This window comes from Phyllopteryx taeniolatus, chromosome 8 (genome assembly GCF_024500385.1).
Source record: "Phyllopteryx taeniolatus isolate TA_2022b chromosome 8, UOR_Ptae_1.2, whole genome shotgun sequence".
Classification (NCBI taxonomy): domain Eukaryota; kingdom Metazoa; phylum Chordata; class Actinopteri; order Syngnathiformes; family Syngnathidae; genus Phyllopteryx; species Phyllopteryx taeniolatus.
In genome coordinates, this window is record NC_084509.1 from 25025610 (window position 1) to 25047976 (window position 22367).

Here is a 22367-nt window from a genome sequence, read left to right on the forward strand (position 1 = left end):
TAGGAAGTCTGTCATTGTAACTTGGACTGTTCCTACACAAACAGCCTTTTTATATGATAACTGTGCAGCTGGTATGGAATCTACATGCTTTTTTCACTTCAGATATTCACATAAAAACATGAATCAAAAGCAAATGCATTTTTTTTCATCAGTCCCCCCAGAAACCAAAAAACAGTCCGTAGTGCAGCATCCTCAAAGACTGTCGCCGCCCGACTGAACACTGAAAAGTTCTCTCTTTCCCCGTCCCCGAAAACCTTTTGCGTCTTTATAATCACTACGACATTGGACACAGGTGGCGATGACATAGGGGATTCTGAAAATGTTCCTAAATTCAGGGGAGCACAGACTCCAGGTCACGACACCTGTTAACAAAAACGCAAAACAGTCAAATATATGTATAGGATCACTCACTCTCTCGCTCAGTCTAGCCAGTGAAGATGCGCTTCATTGTGGAATGTCTCTTGTGGAATGTGTGAACCCAAAACCGGGTGCAGGTGAGAGGCAGCGCACGGACCACACGGTCCCCATCCTGAAGAACAGCTTCATAACTGTGCTTCACTTCCATAACTTGAAGACAATGAAATATTAATGCGTGCCTGAAAGATGGGACTGACCACTCCCCCTGGCCTGAGGTTCTTTAAAGTAAATGGGATGCATATTACATTTTGTTTACAACAATGACAATTTGCCAGCCCCAGACAAACTTAATTAGGGTCTGTAAAATATTATCCATAACTCTTACCATGTCAGCCTCATATTTCCTCTTCCTGGAGATTCGGAAGACTGGTCGCAGCGATCCGCAGGCCATCTGAGCGCCTTCGTTGGCATCCGCTTACAAATCACCATTGGTGGAAGCTTTTGTCTTGATGCGGTGCGGCTCAAAACACACGTGAAATGCGTTCGCTCGTGGCAAGTTGTTTTCACCATAATGGATGATGCACCTGTCTTGTTAACAGTCCTAGTTAGAAGCATGTCAAACGTCAAAGGTACTTCATCCATATTTTGATGTCGTCTGGTCCGATGGAATTCTCGGCTATTTTTCTTTCAATTGATTTGTGGAAGTTTGCAACTTTTTCCTCGTAGCGGGGAGGGAGTTGCTGACAGCCCTGATGGACAAGCCTTTTTGTCTCCTAAATCTGAGACACCACGAGCTCCACCTTTAAAATCTTCAATATCCATTTCGCTGGCGATTGTTTTGACTTTGAGTCGGATCTGCACGGTGGATACACTTCGGCCGTCTGCTCTCTGTCTGTTCACCCGGTCCTCAAGAACATTTTCAAGTTCAGGCCATCTGCTTTTATGACCTCTGTTATCTTTTGCCATTGAATCAGTTCTTCACGCCTGCCGTCTCCAACGTCTCACCATTGATTCATTAACGCCAAGTTTACGTGCAGCAGCTCTATTTCCTTCCTGGGTAGACAAATTGATTGCTTTCAATTTAAAAGATGCATCATATGCATTTCTTCATGTGCTTTCCATGAGGAGGGTGTGAAAAATATTTTCCGTGTCGTGCTACATTTTGCTTTGAGTGCGCCAAAATCGAGTGTCCTCTTCGTTGCATTGGCCTCAGGATTCAAAGTGTGGGAAAAAGTAGCGGCTTATAGTCCAGAAAATACGGTAAATATGTTATGGCGATATACACTAAATGTGTAGTAGCATCATACTTACACCTGTGAAATCCAATGGAACCCCCATGACAGTATACCAGGAGTACTGCCAAATGTGCAAATACCGTAATTTCTCATGTATAATGCGCGCCCATGTATAATACGCACCCACAAAGTTGACCTCAAAATTCTGGAAAACCCTTCTACCTATATATTTTTACAATGCATGATTTTATTTCTACCCCTATGATCCAAACATGAAGTATTATCTGTATTTTGTTAGGTTTTTTTCAAAGAATGTTTCTGAAGTTTTTTTTTATTTGAGCACGTATTACTTTATTTTTATTTACTTGCTCTTATTTTGAAATTCACAGCCCTACATTTATTTAGTAAATGAGAAAACACACAGTTGTGCTCATGTTTGATTACCCGGGTAGAATTTGTAAGATCGGTACAATTCTTTAAAGAAAACATAAAGGACCAGCTGAAACACATTTAGTTTTATTTTAATGGGATTCAAATTAAACTGTCAAGCATTTCAGTAAACCATTTTCATCAAACAAAACATAACCATAAAGAAATTAATGATGGTTATTGTTCAGTCATCAGTTGTATTTAAAAAAACAATATTTCAAAAATCTGCCAGCGTATGTAAATTTATGAGCACAACTGTACATATTATGCAGTCATACGTACCCCTGTCATATTGGAATGAAAGTTTAGGCTACACCTTTTTCATAGCCTCTAGGTGGCGCTGGCATAATAGAATGAAGGTGTACACCTTTCTCATAACCTGTAGGTGGTGGTGGCATATTGAAATGAACGTGTACTGCTTTTTCATAACATCTAGATGGCGGCATACATTTATAAAATCGGAGTTTTTTTTCCTTTTTCATTTCCCCTATACCTATGTATAAAGCGCACCATTGATTTTTTACACTTTTATTGGGGGGGGGGGGGGGGTGCGCATTATACACGAAAAATTACGGTACATCAAAACTTTATTTTCAGTCTATGCATGCCATCACAAAGCTGATGGGTCTTATGCCAGTGAAGGAAAGGTATAGCTGCATGTTTGGAATATAAATCACTGTTGTACTATTTTTCCCCTCAGAGTCTAGCTTTCACTCACCATTAACATGAATATTCCACAGTCATTACTGCCGTAATTTTGTGCAGGAAAGCCCTATTTAAATCAATTAAAAGGCGGCATTGTGGACAACTGGTTAGAGCGTCTGCCTCACAGTTCTGAGGACCGGGGTTCAATCCCCGGCCCCGCCTGTGTGGAGTTTGCATGTTCTCCCCGTGCCTGTGTGGGTTTTCTCCGGGCACTCCGGTTTCCTCCCACATCCCAAAAACATGCATGGTAGGTTAATTGACAACTCTAAATTGCCCCTAGGTGTGAATGTGGGTGCGAATGGTTGTTTATTTATGTGATAGCTGGGATAGGCTCCGGCACTCCCGCGACCCTTGTGAGGATAAGCGGCTCAGAAAATGGATGGATGGATGGATAAGTAAAAAGTACAAAACTGGAAAGTTGAGTGCCAACTGGCGGCACGGTAGTCGACTGGTTAGAGCGTCTGCCTCACAGTTCTGAGGACTGGGGTTCGATCCCCGGCCCCGCCGGTGTGGAGTTTGCATGTTCTCCCCGTGGCTGCGTGGGTTTGCCACCACGACGCGCACTGACCAATTTACGGCCACAACTCTGGTTGGCCGCCTCAACAATGGAGGCGTGGAACATGGTCCACACGGACTAACCCTAACCCTCCCTCCCCCCGGGACGTGGACAAAGTTCTGCCGGAGGTGGGAATCGAAGCTCCTTTTGACAGGGGACTCTGCCAGACGTTCCGAGCAGATCCTCATAATACATTAGGGTCTGCCATGTCTGACCGGCATCTTCCCCCACCATCGAAGCAAACACATTAGTTGACAGCTCCGCCCCTCTCTTCATCCGAGTGTCCAAGACATGCGGCTGCAAATCTAATGACACAAACACTAAGTCCATTTTCGAATTGCGGCACAGGGTGTCCTGGTGCCAAGTGCACACTTATCGTTGAACACTGAGTTTATGTAACCCACTGGTTAATAATAAATGGGTCTGTTTTTCTCATACCTATTGTTGCGGGCTATTGTTCTCTGTTTGAGTATTATCACTTGATTGAAGGCATTTCTAACATTTCATACTACAAAATAAGTAAAAGAATGTCTGATTTCGTGCTGATATTATATCGGATCAATATTGGTATTTGCCAACACTCAAGGTGGCAATATTGGTATCCTGTCGGCGGCACCAAGGGCGGCACTCCCGGCACTGCCTCCCCAACGTTGACGATCGGCCAGAGGTACGCTATTGATGGTCGGCGCACATGGCACATACACTTTGAAGATGTTTTATTAAAATAAATGTGGTTCATAGTCAGAAAATTTTAAATATTTATTTTTTAAACTGGGGGACAATTAATCGATTATTCCGTCAAGTAATTGATAGGATGATCAATTCTAATAAGATATGATAGTCACACACCTTGTTCAAATAAACTGCTTTGGAAAATGAAAACCGCTAGCAAATGGTTCACTGCTACCTCTGGTGCTTCACAGGAAGTTGCGTCCTTTATCCTTTCTACATCAGTGCCCCCAGGAGTAAGGTGGATAGAAAAAGAAACTACTCTTCAAAGCAAAACATGTATGAAAAGAGTTTTATTTTGAAATTATTTGATACATAACCCAAATTTTCCTTTTTAAAAAATACATTTTCTCACTCAATGTAAAACTATCTGGAATACAATCATTTACTGAAAGTACAGGCTGCAGCGAAAGTTGTTATATTTTTGTGAGTTAAGCTGATTTGCTATTTCAGTGAAAAAGGCCTTTACAGTATATCAAAGATAAATGCATCCATTCTTTACTATTAGTTTATGTTGAATGTTTTAATAAGCTCAAGCTGGTAATTGTGTGCAAGTACACGAGGCAGACTTTTTGCCTTATCTAATTAAAAAAACCTCTCCAGTACCAGCAGGTACAATTCAAGCCTGCAGCAATCAGCAGAATGACAAGCAAAGTGATGAGCAGCCCGAATGCGATGATGGTCACAGTGATGGCCCAGATATACGTCTTCTTGGATAAGTCAATCAAGGGTGACTTGAGAGCCAACTGTGCTCGGCTTGCACGGTGGCGGTCCTGAGGTGGGTACCGAGCTAAATTGATTCTTTCCATGCCAAGTGAACGGAGGAGACATGCCCTCTGGTGGCTCAACCGGTCAAAGGAGTGTTTGCCATGATAGCAGCCCATACCACTCTGACCTAGAAAATATAGTCATAAAATCACAAACAACATAAAAAGTGGTGCAGAAAATGATCCCTTCTGCAATCTAGCCATCATAAGTAACGCAATAAACTGCTAGTGATGTATATACTTGAATATAATATATGTGACAAAGGATAGATGTAGTCAGGGGCATCACTAGGTGTTATGGACACACCTGGCTTAGCCCCCAGGAGATGTACGGGTTGTGAGCGAACGTAGCGCACAAGCACAAAATTATACAACGTACAAACAGCCAAAAAAGAATAAGATGCTTTTCAATGTTTTTTGGACGGATTAAATAATGCAATACAATACTGTGTGTGTGTGTAGCGTATATTTGTTTTGGATAAAACAGATTTGTCGAAGGTGAAGGCCTGCGTTCACTTCCGGGTTAGTTCGATTTATGTTTTAACGTCACAATCAAACTATTTTTTTGTCACGTAAAGGGCACCACGTCTCTTTTTTTATGTGTAAAATTTAGGAAAAGTGACGAAAAAAAACCTCTTATCGGTCTCATAAGCTGAAGGTTGGTCCATTTCTGAGATACGAGTCCTCTATTACAAAAGCTTCATTATTAAACAAAACGCATACAAAACACAACAAGGAGTGGAATTTTATAGAATATTTTATATATATATATATATATATATATATATATATATATATATATATATATATATATATGACTTTATAGGCACTGGTTAGAGCGTCAGCCTCACAGTTCTGAGGACCTGGGTTCAATCCCCGGTCCCGCCTGTGTGGAGTTTGCATGTTCTCCCCGTACCTGTGTGGGTTTTCTCCGGGCACTCCGGTTTCCTCCCACATCCCAAAAACATGCATTAATTGGAAACTCTAAACTGCCCGTAGGTGTGAATGTGACTGCGAATGGTTGTTTGTTTGTATGTGCCCTGCGATTGGCTGGCAACCAGTTCAGGGTGTACCCTGCCTCCTGCCCGATGACAGCTGGGATAGGCTCCAGCACGCCCGCGACCCTAGTGAGGAGAAGCGGCTCAGAAAATGGATGGATGGATATGACTTTATAGGATTATACTTTGAACAACTGACACACTGTGTAACCTAGCTATGCAAACCAGATAATATAATAATAAAATCTAAAAAATAAATTGATAAGAACACACATCCTTTAGAATGTATGATATTGTGGAGATGCGGTAAATAACAACATGAAGAGATGAGAGGCGGCATGTGGTTAGAGCGTCAGCCTCACAGTTCTGAGGACCGGGGTTCAATCCCCGGCCCTGCCTGTGTGTAGTCTGCATGTTCTCCCCGTGCCTGCGTGGGTTTTCTCCGGGCACTCCGGTTTCCTCCCACATCCCAAAAACATGCATGAATTGGAGACTAAATTGCCCGTAGGTGTGAATGTGAGTGTGAATGGTTGTTTGTTTGTACGTGCCCTGCGATTGGCTGGCAATCAGTTCAGGGTGTACCCCGCCTCCTGCCCGATGATAGCTGGGATAGGCTCCAGCACGCCCGCGACCCTAATGAGGAGAAGCGGCTCAAAAAATGAATGGATGGATGGATGGATGGATGGATGGATGGAAGAGATGAGATCCAGGCATGTCACTTTTCTCTCCACAGACAAACTGTTTTTGTCAGCCAACCCCTCCCTTGGAAACCAACAACTCCCTTTGAAGTTTCATCTCCTGCCCCTCCCTTGAAGATACACATCCCTGGTGAATGTTTTCCTCTTGTGAGTCACCACAATGTTCTGCATCAGTGCGTCTGCGTAGATTCTCAATCATTCAGGTCATGGTAATCCGCAAAGGTTGAATCAAGTCAACTGGAGTGTCCTTGTTTGTTAAAGATGTTTCATCTTCAAAGTATGTGATCAACTTGGACTGAAGGACTCCAAGATGGTGAGAAATAAGATTTTCTGGACTGATGAGACCAAAATAGAACTTTTTGGCCTTAATTTTAAGCGGTATGTGTGGAGAAAACCAGGCACTGCTCATCACCAGTCCAATACAGTCCCAACAGTGAAGCATGGTGGTGGCAGCATCATGCTGTGTGGGTGTTTTTCAGCTGCAGGGACAGGACGACTGGTTGCAATCGAAGGAAAGATGAATGCGGCCAAGTACAAGAATATCCTGGATGAAAAACAAGAGTGCTCAGAACCTCAGACTGGGCCGAAGGTTCACCTTCAAAAAAGACAATGACCCTAAGCACACATACCGCAGGAGTGGCTTCAGAACAACTCCGCGACTGTTTTCGAATGGTCCAGACAGAGCCCTGTCTTAAAACCAATTGAGCATCGCTGGAAAGACCGCAAAATGGCTGTCGACCAATGTTCACGATGCAACCTGACAGAACTGGAGAGGATCTGCAAGGAGGAATGGCAGACGAGCCCCAAATCCAGATGTGAAAAACTTGCATCATTCCCAAAAAGATTCATGGCTGTATTAGCTCAAAAGGGTGCTTCTACTACATACTGAGCAAAGCGTTTGAATACTTAAGGCTGTGATATTTCAGTTTTTCTTTTTTCTGCAAAGATTTCAACAATTCCGTTTTTTTCCCTATCATATTGACAGGGGGTGCTGTGTGTACATTAATGTGGAAAAAAATGAACTTCAATGATTTTAACAAATGGCTGCAACATAAATAAGAGTGAAAAATTTAAGGGAGTCTGAATACTTTCCGTACCAACTGTATATATTTCATTTATTGTTCTACGTTACAATGTCAATGTTCATTATTCTTAGAATTTGAATTAAAAGTGAATTGTTCTAAAAAAGGATGTACTTAAATTATTATGCACTAATGTCATTATGTCAGTGGCACAAAAACATCAACGATACTATCGTTTGTCGTGAAAATTTGTTTTTGGGAAATATATCGTCCTAAAATATTTGCTATCATGACAGGGCTAAACACATAATATCCTGAGAGCGAGCAAGCGCAATGGATAACACAAAAATATTGCACAAACAGTATAAAAAACTCGAGTAACACCTGTAATAAAAATCTGCAATACATAGCGGGACCACGAAGCAAGAAACGTGTTGCGTAGGATTACTGTATCTGTATTCCGTGATGATAAATTGCAGGGATTCATTGTTCCCGGGTTGGGACTCATTGTTTCCATGACATGTGCATCCCGGGACTCACATAGTTTCAAGTGTAAAATGACACGTGTAGTCACATAGTCTCAATTGTCAAATGATGTGTGTGTGTGTGTGTGTGTATATGTATATATATATATATATATATATATATATATATATATATATCGATAAAATTTTATGCTGTAAAACTATCTTACCTACACCACCAAATGGGAGTGAGATGAGCGTGTAGTGCATCATCACATCATTGACGGTCACTCCTCCGCTTGTGGTCTCCTCAATCATCTTTTTTGTTACCTAAAATAAAGAGATCATCAAACATTAAAAGAAGACATGAAAGAATGAAGAAAAGAAATACAGGACTATTAAAAACTGCACCAGTTATATCCCTCTTTGCCTATGTAGAATGTGGAATATTACCCATATACTGGGGTGCCCATTCAAAAATTTGGTCTGGTTCTCAAATGAGCACCAGAGGTTATTGCTTGGTGCTCATTTTTCCTCATGACCCATTGACCTCACTGAATGAAATTATGTCCATTTGTAGACATATATCCTATTTGTTACTTAGATTCTAGACAAATAAAGGAATACAACTTTTTTGTTTTCCTTATAACTGATAGATCTTATTGCATGTGCCTCACGTTTTATTCGTCTTATGCCTGGATCAGACGACAAGACAAATTTGGTCTTTCCCGATTGCACTATGTCACACTACTGGTATAAAATCTTGCCGTATCTCAGTCAGACAGTGGCAACACTGCACGACATGTATTCCGATAACACCGCTTTCTTTTACGATAACTGGGCTTTATCTTGTTAAATCAAAACACTGTCGGAGAGGCGGAACCAGAGAACATGTCACCGGTCAACGCGACCAGATGTAATCGTTACCATGGTGACGACAACAATGCGCCGCGCCAACAATTGATGTATTGTGTGTAGGGGGGAAAAGAACAAAATGAGGAAAAACACCTGGTGGTCGTCACCCATGCTTGGGAGATACGATACGGTTTGCGAGCAGGCAACATAATGTTATGCAGCCTATCAAGCTAGTGCTAGCACTAGAGGTTGTACGTAATCATGTACATCGAATCATGCTCTAAAGTTACGGTAAATATTGGTTTGCGCGCATGAATACTTGTTGACAATGGGAAGCGCCAGTCACAATACACAATCCTATTGGTTGACGTCCAGGTGCGGTGTCGGAGAGTTGTCGTTGATAGGTCACACTACACGGAAGATATTTCAAAAAATCAAACATGCTAGACTTTTCATTTTGGCGTCGTCGAGCTATCGCAGGGCCAAATCGTTGGTCGTGGATTATGTCACACTACAAGAGGTTTTCTCGTTCCAGGCAAAATATGTCGGGCCCGATCTAGGAAATCGGCTGCGATAGCTAATAGGGCCAATATCGGGGCTAAAATCCTGTAGTCTGATCTAAGCATTATGAGTCTCGCACAGGGCGTCATTCAAGCTAGCACAGCCACTGAGGATACAGTAGCTACACTCTTACTTTCAGCACGGACCGTGCAATCAGCTGATTTGCCGCAGTTCTCTAGGGCAGCGGTCCGCAATCTTTTTTGCACCACAGTCCGGTTTCTCTTAAAGGCATATTTTGATGGCGCGTCGGAGCTGCTGTGAAGCAAGACCGAGACGGCCAAAAATTCCGTCTCCTCGTCGGCGTGCCCTGCGCACTCAGCCGCCCTCGCCGCCCCGCGAGTGGCTACATTTGCTGGGTTTGCAGCTTGTTATGCTCATTGCTGAGCTCAAATAAACTGAGAAAGGAACGAATCAGTTCATGATGTGGTTCCACAATTCCATTCAGTACGTTCATTCCTTTGACCAACCATGAACGACAACACTATTCGAGCCCCGTCTACCGCTGTCCTAAAAAAAATAAAAATAAGACAATGCAAAATGCTTTGTGTGCAAAAGCGCACTAACACATTTCAATCGGGGGCGCTTTTAATATTTTCGGTGCTCATGTGCACCTGCGCACCACTATGTGCACCCCTGCCCAGATATACCTTTCCACATTGCCTCACCTATAAACACAGACCTGGATGGGCCAGACTTCCTCTTTGTTGCCTTTGTGATGTGTGCCATGCGTCTTTTGAAGTTACTCGAATGTTGGGATGGAGAAACTGAGGCTTTTGTAAGCAATGAATTACTTATACCGAAAGGATTCACTGCTTCAAAGCATTTGACACACTCAAAAAGAGCTCTATCTTATTGCTTTTCAAAGGACGTTTGATGGCTATCGTATGCCTCACTGTTAAGGCCTTTTCACACCGCACTTGCTCAGTTCGACCGGTCCGCACGGCAGCACGCGAGGACGACGGTGCCGCGGTGCAAGTGTAACGGAGGCCAGCTCAGCTGTGGAGTTGTACGATGAAAAATCTCACTCTCATCCTCAAAAGAGGTTGCTGGCCGCTGAGTTGGCAGCACACTCAACTCCCAATCGTTAAACCAAACCCCATTCATTTTCAGTGGTAGTGCTAAACCACTACGATGCCATTTTTTACTGCTACGTCCAGGGCGGCATGGTGTTTTTAATGTTTTTGTCCTTACATCATGCATGAGCTCCTTTAAACACAGAAACTTTGATGGAATCAGAATTTCCCTATGAGGTGATTTGAATGAAAATCTCTCATATTGTTGTTGTAATTGTGTACTTAAACGCTCATATTTTTGTGTGTCATATGATGCAGTTTGTTTTATGTCTCTTTACAGGTGTATGCTTTTGCTTTGTTGCCGTTTGTTTGGCAATTTTGTTAGGTTGCATTGAACGTGAAGGAATGCGGTAGTGCTTAAAATACTGTGCTTAGATGTTCATATTATTTGTGTCTTATGATGCAATTTGATTTACTTCAATTTATAATTGTTCTCCATTTTTTGCTGTGTTTAGGGGAGGAGGTTTTAAAGATCTTAGGTTACCAATATGTATCTCTCTATGGCCCTATTTTTTCAGGTTTATGCACCTTAAAAGAAAAAGGAATTAGTGTTTACTAATATGTACTACTCCTGCACAACTTTCAGCCCTCCTGCTTTGTGTTTTTATCCTCGGCGATGATGCCTGACTGTATGTCGGGAGGTACTTTTTTTTTGTGCTATGACCCAAAAAAAATCTGATAAAATACCTGTCAGTGAAGGTGAATCAGAGAGAGAGAGAGAGAGGCTGTACACTGAAAGTGTACACATTATTTACATTTTTTCAAGTTCTTTTCTTATTTTGTATGAAAGGTCAATACAATTTTTTTTAAACGTAGATATTATATTTGTGAGTTCATTTCCAGTTTAAATGTGACAGTGTGAGATACGCTCGGTGGTGAAATTAATACAGTTTTATTTCTATATAGATGTCTGGCAAAATGTTTTTTGCCAAACCGTGGGATCCAACCGGTGTGGTCGACGACGCAGAAGTGTCACCGTAGTTACGTAACCCAGGATGCAATGCAGAGCAATACCGGGCAGGTTACATATTGTAATCTTGCCCATAATTTGGAAATGCTGCTGTAGCAGCCTACGAGGTTGTACAGGGAGGGTTCCCCACTTGTAGATGAGTCGACCGCACATTGGCAATATGTATTTGTTATTGTTGCAAAAGAAAGCCCCGGCTTTGCTTATTTGAAGGAGGAGGAAGAGACGAGACGGATTGGGTGCATGCGATGCTAACTTTGAGGCAGGATCTCTGAGAGTTTAGGTTCATGTGTGAGTTACAGTTCCACGAAGAGCGCGTCGAGATGTATTTCAGGCTGAGCGTGGAGCAGTTTGAAAGCCTCCTGCAGTGGTCTTGGTGTATCATTCTAATCAAGGAGTGTATGCAGTTTAAAGTGACGAGTAGTGCGATAATCTAGGACAATGTTGGTTGTGCAAATGTTACAGATACTCCTCAATCAGTGTGCAAATGGAGCAGATGCTACTCTGGCATGAGTGGCCAGTATATGCAAATAGTGCAGCATGGCGAGACAACTACAGTGAGTGCACGAGTAATACATAATTGGCCCCACAGAAATTGTAATGGAATTATAGGTTAGGTGTTTAAGAAGTTGATCGCAAGAGGGAAGAAGCTGTTGGAATGTCTACTAGTTCTAGTTTGCATTGATCGGTAGCGCCTACCTGAGGGAAGGAGCTGGAAGAGCTGGTGCGGAGGGTCCGAGAGGATTTTGCACCAATGGTCATTGCACCGGACTATTGCAATATTAGTTATTCGAACTGCTCTAAGTGCTAGAGGACTCTGCATCTTTTTGCACAATTGTTTTTTGTCAATGTCTTTGTCTCCAAAGTGTTCTGTAAATTGACTGTCTGTTGTACTAGAGGGGCTCCAACTACCGGAGACAAATTCCTTGTGTGTTTTACATACTTGGCAAATAAAGATGATTCTGATTCTGATTCTGATGACTTCCTCCATTTTCCCCATGCCGTTTGAAGTTAACATCCATTAAAATAGCACTCTGAAAAAACTACCACCCCTACTCCTCTTGGAGGCACTTTCTGACATCACCACTCATGAGGTCCTCAGTCGCCATATGTGGTTCCTCTTACGCCGCTACACTGGGGGTCCATGCTGGTGTCCTTTGACTGCTGTCTGCTGTCTACTGTCTACTCATGGTGCAGATGGCTCCCTGTGATGGTGTTTCCTCACTTGGATTCTCTGTTTCCATTTTCTGTCTCCATTTTCTCCCGTTCCTGCGCTGCGGTAGCCACATTCTGCTCCAGCGGTGCACTCCCCACGGCCGCCATCAGACCCTGTCGATGTCACGACTGGGCGGCATGGACTGCCACGCCAGTCACCTGTTCTAGTCTTGACGTCCTGTTGCCGCCGTCGAAACCCTTATATCTGTCTTTTTGTGGTTTAGATTACATTTATTTTTGTTTCATGTTGTCTTTTCTAATGACTCATGATCATGCATTGTCTCGTTTCAACCTCTTCTCGTTAGCCCTGTTCCTTGTGTCTACCAATCAGCTCTCTCCAGCCACTCGTGCCTTGTTGAGGTGTGCCTCACAGTTTGCTTGTATTTAGCTCCCTGTTTTTGTCATTCGTGTTGACATGTTGGATCATCAGGTTGGATCGTCTTCAGTCTCAGTTCCACGGTCATGTCTTGTTTCCTTTTATGGTGAGTTTATTCCCAGTGTTTGTTTGTTACTTTGAATCTTGTTTTTCGAGCTTTGTAAATGATGTAGTTTTTTTTATCTTCTAAATCCTTTTTGAGACTCCTGCACTACCACCTCGCTTCCCTGTTTCCCTGCATTTGGGTCCAGCACCAACTCCAACACACATTTGCAAACTTTGACACCACACATACATGGGCGGCTGTTAAAACCTACAATGTTCATCTCACCTCTGCTCCACAACGTAGAGTGGTGTACCCAATATACCTTTGTACATTGCCTCCCCTATAAATGCAGCCTGGGAAGGTCTGGACGTCCTTTTTGTTCCCTAAAGACATGCAGCTGAGAATTGCTTGGTGATGTGTCCCATCTGTCTTTTGAAGTTATTCAAAGTTAAGTTAGGTTTTCCTTTTCTTGATGAGGATTGTTTATAAAACAGGAAAATATTAAGTTGATTGGTTGATTAATTGATCTAAGTTGTTTTTTATGAAGTTATGTTTGACTATTATTTGAATGAGCAACCTATAAAAATGAACATGCATTATGATTGGAATTGTTATTAGCACACATCATAGTTACACATCTTGGCGCTCATTGGTGGTACTATCACCAACTGACCATTCCTGATGAAGAAAATGGAGAATGAGGTGCAACGTTGTTTCCTGTGTGGTCTGTGTGGCTCCAGTAAGAACCGTAAATCTCCAACAAGTACTATATTTTGTTAAATATAGTGGCCAAGGGCATTTATAGTATTTGCTCAGCTGCAGACAATTTGAGGTTTCTGTTTTAAGGAGGCATTTATTTGAGGGGTCTTAATTTATACACATTCTTAAGAGTGAAGGTAGACATGCTGTTATACACATTGATTGGTTGTCAGAGAATTGTTTATTCCATGTTACAATGGTAAAAGCATGTGTAACTCTTATATTAGCAGTTTCTATTCATGTAATCCCTTTATTCTTGGTTCCTATTATGTAGTGCAGTTGGAGGCAGATCTAATTGTAATACTAAATAAATAAAATCGTTATATAAATTTGATTTAGTATTATTATTATTACTGTAATTAGTAGTAGTAGCAGTAGTTGTAGTAGTAGTAGTATGCGCCCTCCAGGTTTCTCACCTTCTTGTCAGAGGAGAATATGTACAGGGCCAAAGGTTTTTCTCTGTCATTGATGAAATGAATGGCTTCATCCAAGCCACTCACAGTCACGATGGGCAACAGTGGACCAAATATTTCTTCTTGCATCACCTTGGAGTGAGGGGGCACATCCTTCAGTATGGTTGGGGCTGTTTGAGCAAGCATTCAGTTAACACAAACTACAACCATACATAGGTACTGTATAGACTTGATATAAAATAGGACCCTACCAATATAGCGCTGTGAGGCATCGCATTGGCCACCAAGCACTGGTGCATAACCCTCCATGAGACCCACAATTCTGTTGAAGTGAGTATGGTTAATGATGCGACCATAGTCTGGTGATGATTTGGGGTCAGGGCCATAAAATTCCTGTGAGAAATTAAGGTTGTCCATCAACTGCAATTTCGTTCACTTTATCGAGAGATCGGACCTATTCTAATGGTGTACGTTACCAAAAGAGTTTGTCGGATGCATTCCACAACATAGCCTTGCACACAAGGTTCACACAGTATGTAGTCTGGAGCAATACAAGTCTGACCACAGTTGACAAATTTTCCCCATGTTATACGACTAAAAAACAAAAAACAAAGAAAATCACAGTTGACAGATGATACAGTAAATTTATGATTATTTTGCTACTTATTCAACAGTAAAATGAGACAAAAGTGCAAATCATTTGTACTGAAGGGACAGAGGACAATTTAAACCCATGAAGTCTGGGAAGTATAGTTCCTTACTTGATGAAATGAAAACAGGTTACAGATTTTATTATTTATATTATTAATCCAATAAATTATTGCAGATGCCACTGCGTAGTTCCTCGATAAGGTCACCTGATATCAATGACGAACACGGAGGTGGAAAAAACAAATAGCAAGCTAGCACTTTTGGGGCCCTATTTTCGTGACCAGCGTAATTCTGGGGTGGCTTACGGCGCAACTGTGCACCAAGGACGGGTTAGACCGGTGTTGGTAAATTCATAGACCAGCGCACCCCTGAGGACCCGAGAGTGGGTGGGCTACACCACTGTGGGTGTGTATATACCCAACCTCATTGGCTGCCAATCAAAGCGGCTCCTCTCATTCCCTTTAAATGTGGCACAATGACAATCTCTACATGCAGAAGACGACGATGCGTAATCGCAGTGATCATGTGTGAGTGGAACATTGTTACTGCTCTTTGCTGGTGTGGCAGAAGACAATATGAGCGGGTACCCTAAATACACAATGAACCGGTGATAACTGCTGGCGACTTAATAATAATAATAATAATAGTAATAATAATAATAATAACTAGAGATGCAAGCAGCTATTAAGGGCCCTCGCACCCTCGGGCCACGCCGGGGTTCTGGCACGTTGGGGTTCTGGCACATTGCTGACCCATTGAACAGAAATGTGCACCACACTTTTCAGGGTTCTATCCATGTAAAACTGAATACCATCGTCATTCCACCTCAATTATTTGCAGCACAACAGTGTAGCGAACAGCATGTCACCACGGCAACAGCATTAGATGATATGGAAAGCTTTAAATAACTTTTCATCTTCAATAGCTTTAGATGAGCCACCCAAAGTTTGAGGTCAATCGGATAAAATCTGGAGGAGGACTTCTTAAAAATATGTCACATTTTGTTAGACCTAGGTGGGCTGCTTTGTTGAAAATTTGTAGGGGGCATTACTGAGCCATTTTTTAAAAATTGCACAACAAAAACTTAGATATTCAAATATTTGCCCGGCTTGGTGTGTGTACAAAGTTTCATGAGTGTGCATGGATGTTTAGACCTTCAAAACAGCATTGGTTTCTTGGCAAACATCACGGCAAACGGCACGTCGCCAAGGCAAGAGCGTTGGTCAAAAAGTTACAAACTTTGTATCGTGACATCTTGAAGGCCTAAGCAGTCTTCTGAGCAAATATTAAGTAGATCGGCGTAACCTGCTACCAGGAGGACAACAAAGTATGAAATGTGATTTCCTATTGCCAGGAGGTGGCGCTATTAGTACGATAAAAAAATGTTGGCCCTTGAGTGTAAACTGTCATCAAGTGTGTGAAATTTTGAAAAGCGATGAGCAACTGTAGTCAAGTTCCAACAGAACTCCCAAAACTACTTTGTAGAAAATCCTTTGTTTGGAATGACAGGTTCAAGACGCCTCCTGTATGGAGAAACTAGTCGCAGTTGAGTTTGGAGGTACCCAGCTGACCATGGTGAGGAGTTGTGGGCTGCAAACACTGCACAATGCCTTCAAAAGTGGCATCAGTGTCTGGCAGATGGAAAAAGCACTCAAGGCATTGCATACAGTGTTCCATTATACTCCTGAGGGGATTTCTCCACTTTGACCAAGACATCTGTGTTTCCGTTACCGTTTTGTAGGCATCGCTGGATAGAAAACCTACCCGTTGTCGAAAGGGCTATTGCAGTATGCCCAATGATCGTGATGTATGTGGATGCAGTGACGAAGAAAGAACTTCCAAACCCCAAAACATCATCCTATGACACTCTTGCAGAGGCACAGAAGGAATCTCTTATAATGGCTAAGTTGCACTTCTTCATGGCTATCTCCAGGACCTTCACCATATTTCTAACTACATATCAGACAGATGAGCCTGTGATGCCATTGATCAGCAAAGACCTGGCAGTGCTCATGAAAGTAACGAATAACATGTCCTAAATTTAGTGGATGATATTTGAATTTTAAGTCAGTAACTCACCACCATTGCCGATCGGTACAGCACTGCATGTAGCAATTTTTTGTTTGTATTGTTATTTATGTCTTTTATTGTATACAGTGGGGCAAAAAAAGTATTTAGTCAGCCACCAATTGTGCAAGTTCTCCCACTTAAAAAGATGAGAGAGACCTGTAATTTTCATCATAGGTATACCTCACATATGAGAGACAAAATGAGAAAACAAAATCCAGAAAATCACATTGTCTGATTTTTAAATAATTTGTTAGCAAATCATGGTGGAAAATAAGTATTTGGTCACCTACAAACAAGCAAGATTTCTGGCTCTCACAGATCTGTAAATTCTTCTTTAAGAGGCTCCTCTGTCCTCCACTCGTTACCTGTATTAATGGCACCTGTTTGAACTCGTTATCAGTACTGTATAAAAGACACCTGTCCACAACCTCAAACAGTCACACTCCAAACTCCACTATGGCCAAGACCAAAGAGCTGTCAAAGGACACCAGAAACAAAATTATAGACCTGCACCAGGCTGCGAAGACCGAATTTGCAACAGGTAAGCAGCTTGGTGTGAAGAAATCAACTGTGGGAGCAATTAATAGAAAATGGAAGACATACAAGACCACTGATAATCTCCCTCAATCTGGGGCTCCATGCAAGATCTCACCCCGTGGGGTCAAAATGATCACAAGAACGGTGAGCAAAAATCCCAGAACCACACGGGGGGACCTAGTGAATGACTGCAGAGAGCTGGGACCAAAGTAACAAAGAATGCCAGACGTGTCCCCCTGCTTAAGCCAGTACATGTCCAGGCCCGTCTGATGTTTGCTAGAGAGTATTTGGATGAGCCAGAAGAGGATTGGGAGAATGTCATATGGTCAGATGCAACCAAAATATAACATTTTGGTAAAAACTCAACTTGTCGTATTTGGAGGAGAAAGAATGCTGAGTTGAATCCAAAGAACACCATACCTACTGTGAAGCATGGGGGTGGAAATATCTTGCTTTGGGGCTGTTTTTCTGCAAAGGGACCAGGACGACTGATCCGTGTAAAGGAATGAATGAATGGGGCCATGTGCGTGAGATTTTGAGTGAAAACCTCCTTCCATCAGCAAGGGTATTGAAGATGAAACGTGGCTGGGTCTTTCAGCATGACAATGATCCCAAACACACCGCCTGGGCAACGAAGGAGTGGCTTCATAAGAAGCATTTCCAAGGTCCTGGTGTGGCCTAGCCAGTCTCCAGATCTCAACCTCATAGAGGATCTTTGGAGGGAGTTGAAAGTCTGTGATGCCCAGCAACAGCCCCAAAACATCACTGCTCTAGAGCAGCTCTGCATGGAAGAATGGGCCAAAATACCAGCAACAGTGTGTGACTTACAGAAAACGTTTGACCTCTGTCATTGCCAACAAAGGGTATATAACAAAGTATTGAGATGAACTTTTGTTATTGACCAAATACTTATTTTCCACCATAATTTGCGAATAAATTCGTGATTTATTCTGTATTTTTTTTTTATCATTTTGCCTGAGAGGTATACCTCTGATGAAAATTACAGGCCTCTCTCATATTTTCCAGTGGGAGAACTTGCACAATTAGTGGCTGACTAAATAATTTTTTTGCCCCACTGTATGTTCCCAGAGTCTGCTGAAGAGGTTAATCAAAGCAGAGATTCTGAAAGACATCATTGCATTACAGATGTTGAGACTGGACACGACTTACAAGAAAACAAGAGTCTCCCTAAAGGATGTGGACATTGGCTTCGGAGCAGAAGTAGTCCTAAAGGTATTGTGGGAAATGTCAAACGATGGTTTCTCCTTCAAATATGTACTCAGTCTTACAGCACCTCCTCCACCTTTATTGTTAGGAACTCCAGCAGCAAATATGACATCCCTGTTCCAGATTAATGTTGTCTTCAAAAACACATTACACACATTTCTTTGGCAGTGGTTTTGCATGACTGCTATCATTCACTCGACTGTTACCGGCAGGCAACGCTGATGTCACAATTCTTGTCGATGTAGCAAGGACTCTTCCCTCCCAACTCCAGAGTCACCGGTGTGAGGTGTCGTGCTGCAGCCTCCATCACCAGTTTTCCAACCAAGCTACTTCCAGTATAGAAGATGTGGTCAAATTTCTGTTTCAACAATTCCTGAGTCTCTGGGACTCCACCCATCACTACTGGGTACAGATCCTGCAAATAGAAACATAAAACAGATCTTAACTATCCCGCAAATTACTACTAAGGCAAAACAGGGGAAGAAGCAGAAGAAGCCCAGGATAAATGCATATTGCTGACACCATAAGAGCCAATACCAATACTCAATACAAAATTACTTGCTTTATCCTTCTGGGGAACCCACTTTTATGCAAAAAAACAACATCGGGTAAGACATGCTTGTTTTCATTTACGGTCTTTCCCTTTTGTTGAGTCAGGGTTCTTCTTGATTGGTTATATTCTGTTCCGTGTCACAATTCAAATCGGCATGACTTGGGAGAAGTCAGCTAGCCCCCCACACAAAGGGTTTTGATTGTAAATATTGAACACGTTCATTATTTAATGCAAATTGCCTGTTTTTATGCCCATTTTGCCCCTTCCAGACAAAGCACATCAAACATCAGACAATCTTATGTCATATAAAGGTATCCTTTAAGATTGGCCTGAGGTCTGATGTGTGTTAAGAGTGGATTCGTCCCCATTTTAGGGTCCAAAACAGGTCGGGGCCGACAGTCTTAAATAATGAACGTGTTTAATATTTACGACCAAAACTCTTCATGTGTGCGGGGAACGCCAACTTCTGCTGTGTCATGGTAAATAGGCTTTCACTTGAATAACGCTTTTCTACCTAAGATACTCAAAGCGCTTTCACACTATCTCCCATCGATCTCCCGTTCCATTCTTCCCTCACTCGCGAACAAGACCCCAAGATACTTGAACTCCATCCACTTGGGGCAGGATCTCATCCCCGACATGGAGAGGGCACGCCACCATTTTCCGACTGAGGACCATGGTCTCAGATTTGGAGGTGCTGATTCTCATCCCAGCCACTTCACACTCAGCTGCAAACTGCTCCAGTGAGAGTTCAAGGTCACGGCTTGATGAAGCCAACAGAACCACATCATCTGCAAAAAGCAGAGATGCAATACTAAGGCCACCAAACCGGACCCCCTCTACGCCTCAGCTGCGCCTAGGAATTCTGTCCATAAAAGTTATGAACAGAATCGGTGACAAAGGGCAGCCTTGGTGGAGTCGAACCTTCACCGGAAACGAGTCCGACTTACTGCCGGATATGCGGACCAAACTCTGACTCCGGTCGTACAGGGACCGAACAGCCCGTATCAGGGGGTTCGGTACCCCATAGTCCCCAAGCACCCCCCACAGGACACCCCGAGTGACACGGTCGAACACCTTATCCAAGTCCACAAAACTCATGTAGACTGGTTGGGCGAACTCCCATGCACCCTCGACGACCCTGCCAAGAGTGTAGAGCTGCTCCACTGTTCCACGGCCGGGACGAAAACCAGACCGCTCCTCCTGAATCTGAGATTCAACTTCCCGACGGACCCTCTTCTCCAGCACCCCTGAATAGACCTTACGAGGGAGGCTGAGGAGTGAGACAGTGACTGGTGAGCTGAGTTAACCAATTTCGGGCCACTTAACAGGACGCACCTGAGGAGGACTTTAGGAGTCCTTTTGTCATGAGCTATGCCCTGCAGTTCCTTTGTTGGAGCTTGGGTGGCGCTTTGCACCCCTCTCGCCCTCTCTCTCTCCCTCTCTCTCCTGCACCTGCATTTAAGCCTGCCAGATCCAGGACTCCACTGCCAGAGTATTAACATCCACCTGTGGTACACCAGCTCTCAACTCGCACGTAAGCTACGCCAGTTCTCTCAATTATTCTGACCTCCGTGTTCTTCTTTGTCCTCAGTGCTCCTTCCGTGCTCCCCGGCTTGTTGATCCGTCCAACCATCAAGCCCTTCCACCTGCTCACGGCACCGCCTCCCACATGTCCCCTGTCTCGAAGGTCCGCCATTACGCCTCAGAGGTCCGCCATTACGCCTCAGAGGTCCAACTCTTGAGAGGCGCGAAGAAAAGCACTCACCCTCCAAGGAAGGCAGGACAAAGTTCTCCGTGAGATCATGGACTCATTGAACACTCTCACTCAACAAGTATCCCTCCTTTCTTCCCAAATGCAGTCCGACCACCCTCCCGTGAGTACTCCTTCCGAAGATGGGCTACTGCATTATGGCACAACTCTTCCGCGGTACTCGCGTCATTTAACTCCTTTCCCGCCAAACTTAAAAAAGTCTTTGATCGACCCATTCAGGGCAGGTAAGCCTCCTTACGCTCACTCAGGGCTCTAGTTCCGTGGCTTCTTACTTGGTGGAATTCAGAATTCTTGCAAGTGAATGCCACACCAAGGGGTATCTTTTTAAACAGGCTTTCAGAAAAGCTCAAGGACGAGCTTGCAGCCCGGGATGAGCCCTCCTCACTCGAGGATCTAATTTCGTTATCCAGCCGCCTGGACAACTGTTTACGGGAAAGCGGACGAGAGAGGGGGGTCAGAGCGCGTAGAATCGTATCCTCCACGGGCACTGCGCCGTTAGCACCTCACCCACATTCTGAACCCCCTCATGACCCCCACTGCACCAGATGAGCCCATGCAACTTGGCAACACAAGATTAGACCCTCAGGAACATCACCGCCGTTTCACCCAGCGATTGTGAATTTATTGTGGTAAATCAGGCCACTTCAAAGCCTCAAAGTCTGCGCGGACCAGCTCGCTCCAGTCTTCACACAGATCTTCAATAGCTCTCTGGAACTGTGCGAAGAACCATCCTGTTTCAAACGCTCCACCATCATTCCTGTCCCCAAGAAACCTGCAATCTCGGGTCTAAATGACTACAGGCCTGTCGCCTTGACATCTGTGGTCATGAAGTCCTTTGAACGTCTCGTGCTGGACCACCTCAAGAGTGTCACAGGTCCCCTGCTGGACCCCCTGCAGTTTGCCTACCAAGCGAACAGGTCTGCGGATGATGCAGTCAACATGGGACTGCACTTCATCCTAGAACACCTCGACAGTGCAGAGACCTACGCGAGGATCCTGTTCGTGGACTTCAGCTCAGCGTTCAACACCATCATCCCTGAACTCCTTTCATCCAAGCTTCTCCAGCTCAGCGTCTCACCTGCCATCTGCCAGTGGATTTACAGCTTTCTGACGGGCAGGACACAGCAGGTGAGGCTGGGGGAGGCCACCTCATCCACACGCAGCATCAGCACTGGGGCGCCCCAAGGTTGTGTCTTCTTTCCGCTGCTCTTCTCTCTCTACACGAACGACTGCACCTCAACGCACCCGGGTGTCAAACTCCTGAAGTTTGCAGACGACACCACTGTCATCGGCCTCATCAAGGACGGTGACGAGTCTGCATATCGACAGG

General features: G+C 43.6%; 1 protein-coding gene across 2 annotated transcripts in view; it reads right to left on the reverse strand.

Moving 5' to 3' along the window:
• Positions 1–4288: 4288 nt before the first annotated feature.
• The window catches only part of LOC133482201 (aldehyde dehydrogenase, dimeric NADP-preferring-like), a 38644-nt gene continuing 20565 nt past the window's right edge, over positions 4289–22367 (reverse strand). For both annotated transcript variants that reach the window (XM_061782054.1, XM_061782056.1), the window contains 6 exons: positions 18917–19125; positions 14702–14819; positions 14477–14618; positions 14229–14395; positions 8191–8290; positions 4289–4906 (listed from right to left, as the gene is read on the reverse strand). In XM_061782054.1, the coding sequence (XP_061638038.1) occupies positions 4593–4906; positions 8191–8290; positions 14229–14395; positions 14477–14618; positions 14702–14819; positions 18917–19125 (1050 nt within the window). In that variant the 3' untranslated portion in view covers positions 4289–4592. The remainder of the gene's footprint in view (positions 4907–8190; positions 8291–14228; positions 14396–14476; positions 14619–14701; positions 14820–18916; positions 19126–22367) is intronic.